This window comes from Pseudorca crassidens, chromosome 3, assembly GCF_039906515.1.
Source record: "Pseudorca crassidens isolate mPseCra1 chromosome 3, mPseCra1.hap1, whole genome shotgun sequence".
Taxonomy (NCBI): domain Eukaryota; kingdom Metazoa; phylum Chordata; class Mammalia; order Artiodactyla; family Delphinidae; genus Pseudorca; species Pseudorca crassidens.
This window is the reverse complement of record NC_090298.1, coordinates 164260405-164274179: the sequence shown is the minus strand read 5'-3', so window position 1 is coordinate 164274179 and position 13775 is coordinate 164260405. Positions and strand designations below refer to the sequence as shown.

At 38.5% G+C, this 13775-nt stretch overlaps 1 protein-coding gene across 1 annotated transcript in view; it reads left to right on the top strand.

Annotated features, from left to right (window-relative positions):
* Positions 1–1152: 1152 nt before the first annotated feature.
* ADGRE3 (adhesion G protein-coupled receptor E3) overlaps positions 1153–13775 on the top strand; it is a 41595-nt gene continuing 28972 nt past the window's right edge. The window contains 3 exon segments of the mRNA XM_067730183.1: positions 1153–1229; positions 8794–8844; positions 10100–10222. Coding sequence (XP_067586284.1) covers positions 1205–1229; positions 8794–8844; positions 10100–10222 — 199 coding nt within the window. The 5' untranslated portion in view covers positions 1153–1204.

The following is a 13775-nucleotide window of genomic DNA, read 5'->3' as shown; positions in this document are numbered from 1 at the left end:
AATGCAGCCAAAAATAATTATTTTTTTTAAAAAAAGCTATTATAATCTCATCTTATCACAGGTAAAAAGCTAGGGATATTTGGTTTGTACTTGTGTGTTCTACTGAGGAATGTAAGGGTGGTAGAGAGCCAGCAATGGCTTCTGGTTCTCTTTGGGGTTCCTTTAATATATACTTCATCATCATACTGTTGGTAGACCAGAGAACAATACTGTGCAGATCTGGGTTCTCAGACTTGAGCATGCATCAGAATCACCTGGAGAACCTGTTAAACGCAACTTGCTGGGCCCCACCCCAGACCTTCTGGTTCATCAAATCTGGGGCAGAGCCTGAGAATCTGAATTTCTAAGTTACCAGATGATGCTGATGTTGCTGGTCCAGAGACCATACCTTGAGAACTAGCGATGTAGAGAAACATGGACATTGAAACATAGACTTTGATAGCTCTGTGTTGAAAGCAATTTTGAACATTCTGAATGTAAAGAAGTTTCCAAAATATCTTAACTAACTTATTTTCCGCTTCTGTTTTCTTTTTCATATATAAGAAAGAGGGATATGTTGTAAAAGTTTTTTCCAAATAAATCTACAACAGCTTGTTCAATAAGGATAACATAAAAATTCTAAATAAGAAGGCATTGTGTCATAGTTTGTTAGGTTTGGTGGTACCTAAAATACGGGCGTACCTTAAAATTAATGATGCCTTAGGTTTGGTTACATACAGAATGCATAGAGAGGGGAGATGTTAACTCTACCTTGGGGTAGGGAAAGGGGCAGAGTAGGGCTCTGGGGGATCTACCTTGGGGGTCAAGGAAGGACATACAAAAGAATGCACACATGGAGTTTATTTAAAGTTTATTTTGATCCCGCAGTCACTTCCTGCTCCTCAGACGATGCTCTGTAATTAAAGGGCATTCCTTTTCTAGGGTCAATTGATTCTGTAATCCCAAAGGTGATCAACAATAGCTAGAAAAATCTACTACCAAGGAAACATCTGAAAACAAGTGAAGAAAAGGTAAAGAAAATGAAAAGCAGAACCATGGGTCTGATGGTGAAAGATGGAAGAAGTTCACTTCTCTGTTAGTGGTTTCCTATGTCAGCTGACCATGTCAGGTCTCATGAGATTTCCTTGAGATAGGAAAAGTGGTTGAGAGGGAGCACAGTAGGGAGTTTTGAGTGCTGACTGGCAAGGGTTACCTGCACACAGGAATGCAAGGGTCATCGCTTCTTCCAGGTATGTGTAACCTTAACCTACCCCATATCAGGGGCTACTTGGTTCAACAATTAGCTGTCTTTCCCTTCTCCTCTTTCTTCTGCTCTGCTTTGAACACTCTCCTTTCACCCTTGGGTTATGGTTTCCTTCCTCACCACCCTCTTCAAACTACGCTCTCAAATATCCCTAAAATTGTCCTTACGGTCAAATCCAATGAGCTGTTCATCTCCCTCTTCACAGGTCTTGTTTTGTAACTGATATTCTCTCCTCCTTGATAACTTCTGTGACCTAGCACTGCCCTGATTTTCCTCTGCCTCTCTTGCTATTCTTTCTTTCTCCTCCTTTTGCCTTTTCCTGAATACTAATAATAATAACCAAAATTTTCAAGCACTCACTATGCACCTTGCATATTAATCCATTTAATTTTCATAATGGGCTCATAAGGTGGGTACTAATATTATTTCCATCTTATAGATGAGAAAACTGGAGCACAGAGAGGTTATGTTACTCGTCCAAGGTCACACAGATTGTAAATGGCAGAACCAGGATTTGAATCCAAGCCTCCTGGCTTCAGATCTTTGTTAATATGCCTTTGGGTTTTTTCCTTCTCTTTTTCTACTCTCTCTCCCTAGAGGAATCTTAAGATCCCATGGCTTCAACAACCACATCTGTGCAGGTAGCTCTCCAACTCTGAAATCCCTTCCATTCTCTGGCTCCAGATCAAATAACAATATCAATAGCTACAATATCAACCAAAGCTAACATATGTTGAGCACCTGGTATCAGGCTAAGATGTTCTATATTCATTATCGCACAGTACCTCCACATTACAGATGTAAAATGGCATCACAGAAATGGTGCTCAAAACCTCACACTTATTTAGTTGCAGAGGCAGGTAATAGATCATAAAGTCTATCAAAATAATATAAGCTACTTGAAGGCAAAGGTCCCCTCACTTTTGCAGCCCGTTCTGCAACATCTTACATATAAGAGGTATCCAGTATATATCTGTGGGGTCAAATTTAAGTGAGAGAGCGTGCAATTTTTTATATATCAATTATGCCTCAGTAAAGCTAAAAAACTCTTTTAATGAGAGAAGCTCAAAAAAGATGTTTCCTGCTTTGGGGCAACTGCAGGCAGAGTCCTGGAAACTTCTGAGATGGATTATTTGTGAATTTCAGTTATCCATGACCTCTCTGACCACATCACTAGATGGAACAGACAGTGTAGTAGAATGAGTATCAGGTGAAGAATTTAAAAATAGAATTCTAGTGCAAATAAAATGATAATAGTGGCAGTTAGCATTTATGGAGTGATTTCAGCCAGACATTGTGCTTTACACAATTCCCTCATTTATGTCATCACTCCAACCCCAGGAGGCAGGCAATGCTATCACCCTGTTTCATATACGGAAACTTAGAGTAGTTAAGCAACCTGCTCCAATTTGCACGACTGGTGTCTGAGGTACTTGACCCCTGGGGACCTCTTTTCTCATTAACAAAAAGAGTCAGCTGATGATTTCTAAAGCCTCTTAGAACTCTGGGATTCTGGCATGCCAATGACTCTTTGAGAGCTCTAACTTAAGACTCATGCCTGTATTATTGAGCACAGGATTGCTGGCTGGGCTGGAAGGACACCTTGAAGACTAGCCTTGAGGAAATGTGATGGTACCCAGACTGCCTGAGTTTTAGGAACCAGGAAGTACTTTTCAGCCATATGTTTTACTAGCTGCCTCTGCAAGCTATAGTCATCATTGGGGCAGCTGTAATGTTAGTGTAGCTGCTGCAAATTAATCATCATACAAAGTAGGAAAAAGGGAAATTTAAATGTATTAAGAAATATTCCAGGATCCTGCCATTAAGCGGTTCACATCCCAGCTGAGAATATATTCATTGGACCACTGGAAATATTCAAAATGCTCCATGAAAGCAGTTGCATAAGTAATTGATCACGGGACAGACCTGGCAATTTAGAATAAGAGCCTGGGAGGAGGAGTAACAGCCCCCACCAAAGATGTCAACATCCCCTGAAACGTGTGGATATGTTACCTCACATATACAGGGGAGGTAAAAATTCTCCTCTACCCTCTTATGGTCTCTAGCTGGGAATAAGAATTAAATTGACATAAGATAGATTAATAGGAGAGAAGAATAAACATTTAATTAAATTTGAACATGTACATGGGAGCCTTCACAAGAAAATGAAGACCCAAAGAAGTGACCAGAGCACAAAGTTTTGTACCTTTTAGACAAAGAAATAATAAATGTGTGAGGAAACAAGACAGACAAAGGGATTGGGGCTAGATGCAATAAATTGTGAGGAAGTGACTAGGAGATACAGAGGAGGGGAAAGTATTGGAAGATAGGGTTATTTTAGTAAGTTTGTTTGTACAGATCTGTTTCAAGGTCCATTCACAGTCTCTGGGAGTAAAGATGCTCTTCTCATCCTGGTACAGGGAGGGCACCTTTCTTGTGGGAAATTATGGCCAGTTTTTAGGTAGAAAAGGGTAGATCATAAAGGTCGTCCTGCATCTTCTGCCTCTCAATTGCCTCCAGCTCAAAATAATGAATATGCCAAAGTGGAATATTTTGGGGTGGCATGTCCTGAACCCCATCACATGGTCAAAGGGACTTTGCAGATGTGCTAAAGATCTTGAGATGAGCAGATTATCCTGGATTATACTGGTGGGTCCAATATAATCACAAGGGTCCTCATCAGAGAGAGACAAGAGACCAGAAAGGAGAGACGTTGCTATGCCACTGGCTTTGAAGATGGACCAAGGGGCCGTGAGCCAAGGAAGGTGGGCAGCCTCTAAAAGCTGCAAAAAGCAAGGAGATGGATTCTCCCCTAGAGCTTCCAAATCAGCCCTACTAACACCTTGATTTTAGCCCAATGAGAGTGATTTTTGACAGAATTGAATTTTCTACGCAATTGTAAGGGAATATATTTCTGTTTTTTTAAGCCACTAAATTCAGTTTTTGTTTTTTTTGTTGTTGTTTTTTTTTTTTCGGTACGCGGGCTTCTCACTGTTGTGACCTCTCCCGTTGCGGAGCACAGTCTCCGGACGCGCAGGCTCAGCGGCCATAGTTCATGGGCCCAGCCGCTCCGCGGCATGTGGGATCCTCCCGACTTGGGGCATGAACCCGTGTCCCCTGCATCAGCAGGCGGACTCTCAACCACTGCGCCACCAGCGAAGCCCCCATTTATTTATTTTTGTTTTTATTTCTATTTCTCTAGGAGGTGGGTCAAAAAGAATCTTGCTGTGATTGATGTCATAGAGTGTTCTGCCTATGCTTTTCTCTAAGAGTTTGATAGTGTCTGGCCTTACATTTAGGTCTTTAATCCAATTTGAGTTTATTTTTGTGTATGGTGTTAAGGAGTAATGATGAAAAAACTGAAAGTGATATTAAGAAAACACTCCCATTTACCATTGCAACAAAAAGAATAAAGTACCTAGGAATAAACCTCCTGAAGGAGACAAAAGACCTGTATGCAGAAAATTATAAGACACTGATGAAAGGAATTAAAGATGATACAAAGAGATAGAGAGATATACCATGTTCTTGGATTGGAAGAATCAACATTGTGAAAATAACTCTACTACCCAAAGCAATCTACAGACTCAGTGCAATCCCTATCAAACTACCACTGGCATTTTTCACAGAACTAGAACAAAAAATTTCACAATTTGTATGGAAACACAAAAAGACCCTGAATAGCCAAAGCAATCTTGAGAAAGAAAAACAGAGCTGGAGGCATCAGGCTCCCTGACTTCAGACTATACTACAAAGCCACAGTAATCAAGAGAGTATGGTACAGGCACAAAAACAGAAATATAGATCAATGGAACAGGAGAGAAAGCCCAGAGATAAACCCACGCATATATGGTCATCTTATCTTTGATAAAGGAGGCAAGAATATACAATGGAGAAAAGACAGCCTCTTCAATAAGTGGTGCTAGGAAAACTGGACAGCTACATGTAAAAGAATGAAATTAGAGCACCTTCTTTTTTTTTATTCCATGTGTTTTTATTTTAAAATAAAGGACAAAACATACATCATATTATTTTACATATACTTACAAATAGTTTTCTGCAGATATTATTGCTTTTATTGTTTGATTGAGTGTGAGTCATTTTTAAAAGTTCTCACATTTCTGTCCAAGGCAGTGTTTGGCTGACAGCAGTTACTCTTTCTATATATTTGAGATATTTTATGGGAATTAAAAACTTAAGAATTTATGTCATTTGTGTTCTCTTTCTCATGAATATTTTAATGATCTGATTTAGTAACCCCTTCACACTAAGATCACTCATTTTTTTAAAAAGCTATATATCAGGTTTTTCTAGTTTATAATATAAAATAATTTAGATTAGAATGTGTAAATCATTGTGTAATTTCAATATTTCCAACTACAGATTTACTATGGAAATAGCACTCATAGTCAGCTTTCTGGTTTTGTTTTTCTTTGTTTTGTTTACCACTTAAACTTTTTGTCTTATATTGGAGTATAGCCGATTAACAATGTTGTGATAGTTTCAGGTGCACAGCAAAGCGACTCAGCCATTCATAAACATGTATCCATTCTCCCCCAAACTCTCCTAGTTTATAATATAAATTCAACTAAAATATCATTAAAACAAACAGAAGCCATATTTTGGTGGCTCAGAAAAAAATAATTTTGAAGTTGAAGTTAATAAATGCCAAACATAAACTTTTCCCTGCTAAAAATAACACTAGAGATAGTACAAAGAATATTATAGGATGATGGTTGAATGACTTTTAAGCTTTTAAAAGAGTCTCAGTGATGCAATTTTAGTTATATTGGAAAGTATTTTTATTCTTTATAAACCAGTTATTATTCCTTATGTCTAAATTTCTGGTTGAGAGAAGAAAACATTTGTATATGTCTCCAAACTGGGTCATTTCTATATTTTGCAATTCTCTGTTTTAAAAAATTGCAATTAAAAGGAAAAGTCAGAAGTATAACCTGAAGAGCAGGAAAGATTAAATATTTAATGCTGTTCCCTAGAGTTTTTCTTCCCAAATTGTCCCTCCAGTTCATAATTCTTTCATAAGGATTTTGAATGTTCACATGTTTATTATTAAACATTATTTCAGGGGACAGTAATTTAATTACTATCATGAGTATAATTTTTCAATATACTATTTTTTATTTCAGAATCTTTTGCAAAGCATTGTTTAAAACGGTGCATGCAAACGAAATCTCCAAACTCCTTAGCAACTAGATGCTCTCAAAATTACTTCCAAAAACCAAAATCTGCCAGTAGATATTTGCTAAAAATTAATTTTTCTAGTATTCACCTTCTAAAGTCGTTAGAAAGCTGAAGTATGTTCATGTACCTAAAATGTTTAGAACAATGCCTGGCATGTGGTAAGAGCTCAATTCCTCTTGGATATTGTGGAGGCTGCCCTTAGAACTTTGCCCAATTTCCCCCACCCAGGATATCCTCTCCCCAAGACATGAGTCTCTCTCTTCAAGAGAAATTTCACTGATGTGCTCATAGGCAGGATGGAGGGGTGTTTTCATCACAGGGCATGCCGCATTTTAACCCAAAAATTCCCATCTCCTCCAAGTCTTGCTCCACAGACACCAGCCACCACATCTTCTGAACCTCCCCAAGGAAGCCAAGACATCCCCCCCACCCATTTCACCAGACTCTCAGCCTCGAGTCCTCCAATCCCAGTCCTTTACCAACAGGAATCAAAGTTTACCAGCTCCACCAAACTAGTCCACCCTCACCCAACCTGTCATCCAACTTGGTAACCTGACACCTTCCATGACCAGGACCCACTTTCTTTTTTTATTTTGGCTTTATTGAGGTGTAATTGACATACAAAAAAATTGCAAACATTTAATGCATACATCTTGATGAGTTTGGACATAAGGATACACCATACACCCATGATATCATCCCCACAATCAAGATATTAAGTATATCTATCACTTCCAAAATGTTCATTATTTGTGGAAATGTTTTTCTTTTTCTTCTTTCTTTTTTTGTAAAATGACTAACATGAGATCTATCCTTTTAGCATATTTTGAAGTATACAACACCAAGTTGTTAAACGTATTTGCTATGTTTTACAGCAGACCTCTAGAACGTATTCACCTTATATAGCAAAAACTGTATACCCATTGAAAAAGAATGCCCTGGTAACTGCCATTCTATTCTCTTCTGTGAGTTTGACTCCTTTTCATATAAGAGAAATCATACAGTATTTGTCTTTCTGTGTCTGGTTTCATTTCACTTAGAGTAATGTCCTCTAGATTCATCTATGTTGCTGTAAATGGCAAGACTGCCTTATTTTTTAAGGTTGAATAACATTCCATTGTGTGTATATATATATATATATATATATATATATATATATATATATATATATATATATATATATATATATATATATACCACATTTTTTATCCATTCATCTGCAGGACCCACTTTCTTAGGAGGTAACCAATGTTGCAAATAAGGTTACTAGTCACTGGACCTGTGCACACTAGAAGAGCCACATTGGTTGTTCATATTGAAATGTTTCCACACCATGTGTAAATAATTGTTTCCCAGAATCAGCTCCCAGGACACTCCTGCCAGCCCAGACCCTTTCCTGGGACCCCATCGACTGCCTCACAATTCAGCAGCTGAAAGATTAACACCTGCTGCCTCAGAGAGGGTCTCCAATGTCCATTCTGATTGGTTGGTTCCTGAAACATACCAGTTGTTAAATATTTTGTATATTGTACTTGCAAGTGGCAAATTATTCTAGACATTACTATGTTATAAGAGAATGAAAAGAAGGTAAGGAGAGAACTAACAATCAGAGTGGTGTAAGATTTATTAAGAAAGGAAGAGAAAAGCCACCCATCTATCCAGCACCTTCGGGTCTTTGCAGAAGCAAGAACATGGCTGATGATACCACCAGATGTTGGGAAGGTTTGGGGAAGAAGAAAATAGCACTTTAGCAGCCACAGTAGAAGTAGCCTTCACATAGAGACAGCCTTCATCTTTCAAAAAGGCAGAAACAATACTTCCCTTCCAAGACATGTTTCTGGAATTTTGCCTATCCTCCATCAAGAGAAAGACTCTGGTTCTGGTCCACTTGAATCTGGGTGGACATGTGACTTTCTTGTAACCAAGAGAATACGGTGGAATGGAGCTGCATGACTTCCTGGACTGGATCTTGAGAGGAGATGTAGACTGGTTGGCCAGAACCCTCATGCTTAGAGCTCTGAAGCTGCCTGACCAAGGCTGACATGATGGGAGGAAGCCCAAACTACCCTAGGCCCTGAGACTACATGAAGCCATGTCCAGCCGGTTCCCAGATGCTCCAGCCCCATCACTGTCTAACAGCAACTGTATAGGAAGCTCCAAGCCAGAACTATTCAGCTGAGCCTTTCCCAGATTCCCAAATCATAGAAACCACAAGAGATAATAAAATGAATGTCTGCATTTTGTGATAGTTGTTATTCAGCAATAGATAACTGATACCCAGCCCTTGGAGAATATCCTAGAATCTTTCCTCAATCGTTTCATGTCTCCCTTTTGCTTCCCTGTTCCAGGACTCTGCTTTCTGCTAAGCTTGTCAGGAGTCGTGGCTCAGAAAACCAAAGGTGAGTACTTAAAGCCTGACTTTTCCATAGCCAGAGATCAGGGAGGGTGTAGACCAATAAGGCACCTGGGCCCACTCACATCCTCCAACAAGACAGAGGAAGGGGGCTACTTCTGGGAACAGAAATGGGGCAGGTTTCCTCCTATAATTCTTTTTAAGTCATCATTTCATCAAATTTGGGTATATTTTAAGTTATCTTTTTTTTTATTTTACTGTTATTTGTCTATTTATTTGTTTTTAGTAACCACAGCATGACCAAGGTAGAGGTAGAACAGTGAATAAAACACACCAATTCTCATGAAGTAAACATTCTGGTGAGGAGAGACAGAGCATGATGAAAATCATTTCATTCCGATCACAAGCAAGTCAACAAAAAATGAGCAAGTTCATTCCAGGTTAACTTTAATCCCTTGGCGATCTCACTAGATTCTGAATCAACAAGCCTAGGGTGGAGCCTGATATTCTACATTTCTAGCTAAAAGCTAGGGATGCATTCTGAGTTGCCAGGCTCTGCACATTTTCCCCCCATCATGTTCCCTGCCTCCACTCTGTGTGAACCCTGGACAGCTCCCAGAATTCTCCACTAGACTTAAGCTTGAGATATTTCCTCAGCCCCTGTTATTTCCATTCATTTTCAAGGGGCCTCAAATTAAGATCCTTAGTGATCTCCATCTAAATGAAGTTACACATAGTGTTACAAAGATAACATGTACCCTTATCACCATATACCTTCTGTGGTACCCTACGAATTCAAATTTTTGTAATCATAGCTGACATTTAATATGTTCCAGGCACTGCCTGAAGAACTTTATATGTATTAATTCACTTACTCCTCACATTAACCCATTTTACAGATGAGGAAGTTGAGGCACAGAGAGGGTAGGACACTTGTGCAAAGACACACGGGTAGTAAGTGGTGGAGCCAGAATCAAACGCAGTGTCCCAGGTCTTAACCAAGTCATTCCCCTTTTATATATTCTGCAATGATCTTGAGAATAACACAGTTATATTGCATTGAAATATTTGTGTTAAAATTAACTTGTTTAATGCCAACCTCAGTCCTTTATCATGCATAAGAATCACACTTTTTTCTGTAGCTTGGTATCTTTTAACTTCTTAATGTACTGACGTCTCACAAAAGGAAAAAGGTGCAGCTTCCTCAGCCTTGAGAGGCCTTTGCTCAGAGGCAAAACCAAATGATAACAGGAGAGATTTTGACTCTGGTGACATCTGACCTGCCTCTCTTCTCCTTGCAGGGACCTGTCGTTTGTGTCCCCCACATTCTTCCTGTGTCAATGCCACTCACTGTACCTGCAACCATGGATACATTTCTGAATCCAGGCAGAGATACTTCACATTCCCCTTGGAGACATGTAAAGGTAAAGGGATAATTTTCAAATCACCTAGAGGTAGATATGGAAAGAAGGCAGGATAAGGGCTTTGAGGGGGTAACAATAATATGCAATACTGAAACCTCTGCCAACTCAACCTTCACCAAGAAAGAAATTCTTCCATGAAGTCAGAAAAGTGGGCTCTTCCAGAACTTAGTTAGGTCTCAATTCTCTCCTCCATAATGTAAGGATAATAATGCTGACCTCATGATAGCAGTAAGGGGTTTGAATAAGGTAATAATAAATGTAACTATACTTCATGAATCATAAAGCATTGTGTAATTTTTTGTACAATTTTTTAAGGAGATAGATTATGTACTGAAGTCATGGCAAAGAAAGAATAAAAGCTTGGGCAGAAACTTTTTTTAATATAAAGTCTGTGGTCACCTAAGATGCAAGATGCTGCCTCAACTCAATAATTTAAATGTCCAATCCTATGGAAGAATGAACACTCTAGAGTTGAGTAAATATTAGGTTTTTCCCCTTTCCTACTTTTCAACATCCCTCCTGGTTGGAAGCCTACAGTTGGGAGTAAGGTGTATAATTGGTTTCTTTCCTCTTTCCCCACCCAACATTCTACTTTCCTTCACCCAATCTTGCAAGAGTTGTAACCTGGCAGGGAGATGAGGAAAGGGGAGCAGGGAAGTTTTTCCTTGACAATACTATTGTTGCTATTTAGTCTCTATGTTCCTGAGATATAGCACTTTCAGTCGTGACAGCTTTTGTGGGTTATTTGAGGACAATTCCCCAATCACTCCCCTGAAATTCCCCTGATAACAGCAAATTCATCCCTACACCTTACTCATCCTGGAGGAATCCTGTGTCTTCTTTAGCTTCTCCCTGATAAAGTCCATTTGCCACTCCATGTGACCCTCTCTGAAAGAAACTAAGCAACCCCACACCCAAAACTTCTCACACATGACCCACATCTAGCTCTTGGGAGATATTCACTCACCCTTTGCCCAAGAAACTTGAGATGAGCAGGTACAGCAGATCTCTTTTCTGCCCAAGTGGCTCACTATTTAGATTTTTCAGGAGGAAACAGGCACCAATCAACTGGGTCCCCATAAAATGCAAAGACAGTGTAATTAGCTGAATGAATTCCTTAAAATCCCTCTCTTGGATTAAGCTGAAGAGAAAAGCACCCACACACACTTCTCCTCTTGGGTGGAAGTAGAGGGGCTCACAGGACAGCATCAGCTCTCTCCAAATAAATCCTTCCTCTCTTACTTACCAACTCTTTTTAAACCTCACATGAATGAAGGCTATAAAAATCACATGGCCAGATTCCAGACATCTCCTTCTTTGCAAATATAGCATCATGGCTTGTTCCTCACTTGAAATGCTCCCCTTGTGCTTTTTCTAATGGTAGACCATGAATTATCTTTCCAGTTCCTACTGATTCAATGGGCTTATTCTAATTTTCTATTTCTTCTTGGAATAATATTTATTATTTATAAGAAATCACTTATTTTCCCTAATTTTTAAATTTGTGACCATAAAGTTACATACAGCATTCTCTTATGGTTATTTTAATCACCTCCTTGAAACTGTGGTATGTTCCCCTTCTTGCTATTTTCCGTCAGGTTTTTTTTCATCAAACTTGTGTGGGTTTATCTGTCTTATTGGTCTTTTGAATTTTTTATCCTTTCTACTATGTTTTTTGTTTTCTATTTTATTGATTTCAGCTTTAATCTCTTCTTAATTTCTTTTTTCTGTGTTCTTAAAATGAATACTTAGATGCTTTATTTTTTCACCTTTCTTTCTTAAAAATAAAGACATATAAGATTATAAATTTTCCTCTGAGTATAGGTTTAGATATATTCTACAGGATGAAGTATTCTTCTTATTGATCTGTGGATGGTTTGTAATTTCCTTTTGATGTTTTGCTACTCCAAGAATTATGTGGGAGGGTGCTTCCTCATTTCCAAAAGTTAAGATTTTTTGTACATTTTTGCATTATATATTCCTAATTTTATTAGATAATTAAAGAATCATTTCCACTTTTAAAAAATTTATTAGAATTTTTAAACTAATGGCTGAAAATCTCTACTTTATAAGTTTTTATTAGAGATATCTTTGTGGAAGCATATGATTGATTTTATGAAAGAAAGTATATATTTTATTTTCAAGGAATATAAAATTCTTTCTCTCTGCATAGGCTTCTATCTTCTATTTCAGTCTCTATTTCTGTGTGTGTGTGTGTGTGTGTGTGTGTGCACGCACATGAGTGCCTTTGTCTGTCTCTCTGACTTTCTGTATATGTGTATTTATTAATTTTATTTACTCATTAATTTCCCCATATCTTTACTTCTTATCCACTAGATCTTTCCTCTGTTTGTATGTGCTTATTGATTGTGATATCCAGTTCTTCTCTACTCTTATTTATTTTTTATCTACTAGTTCCGAGAGAAGTAAATTGAATATCCGAGTATAATTGTATTTTGATTGCTTCTTACATTTCTACTTGTTTGTGCTTTCTGTATTTATCTGTGTTGTTTGGTGCATACATATTTGTGAATGGAATATAATTTTCTTCATAAAATGTGTTAAGTGTCAATACATAGTTTCCCTCTTTACCTTGTTTTACATATTTGTGAATGGAATATAATTTTCTTCATAAAATGTGTTAAGTATAAATACATAGTTTCGCTCTTTACCTTGTTTTACATATTTGTGAATGGAATATAATTTTCTTCATAAAATGTGTTAAGTATCAATACATAGTTTCCCTCTTTACCTTTACATAGTTTCCCTCTTTACCTTAAATTCCACTGAGTCTGATATTAATATTATACATTGTTTTATTTCTGTTTGAATTCTCCTAGTATCTCTTTGTGCACCTCTTTATTTCCAATATTATCAATCTCCTGAAAACAGTATATAGTTGGGTGTCATTTTTTAGCCCATTGTTCCACTTACCTACTGCTGCATAATAAAACCCAAACTTATTGGCATAAAACAACCATTTTATTATGCTCATATGGGTCAGGAATTCAGACAAGCAAAACAGTGATGGCTCTTCTCTGCCCCTTGATATCTTAGGCCTCAGATAAAAGGCTCAAATGGCTGGTGGTGACTCAAACAGTTGAGGGTTAGAATTATCTGAAAGCACCTCTCCTCACATGTCTGTGCCTGGGATGGGATAACGCAAAGACTGGAATCATCTAGGATTGTCAGCTGGAGCCCCTATGCTAGATCTCTCCATGTAGCTTCGGCTTCTCACAGTTGATGGTTGAATTCTGAGAGGTAATGTCTCAGCATGGAGTTTCCAGAGAGTGAGGCTTCCAAGAGACTCAGGCAGAATTGCGCGTTTTTTATGACCTTGTCTCAAAGTCCCATTGTAACACTTCTGCAATAGTCTTCTTCTTTTTTTTTTTTGCGGTATGCGGGTCTCTCACCGTTGCGACCTCTCCCGTTGTGGAGCACAGGCTCAGGACGCGCAGGCCCAGCGGCCATGTCTCACGGGCCTAGCCACTCCGCGGCATGTGGGATCCTCCCAGACCGGGGCACGAACCCGTGTCCCCTGCATCAGCAGGCG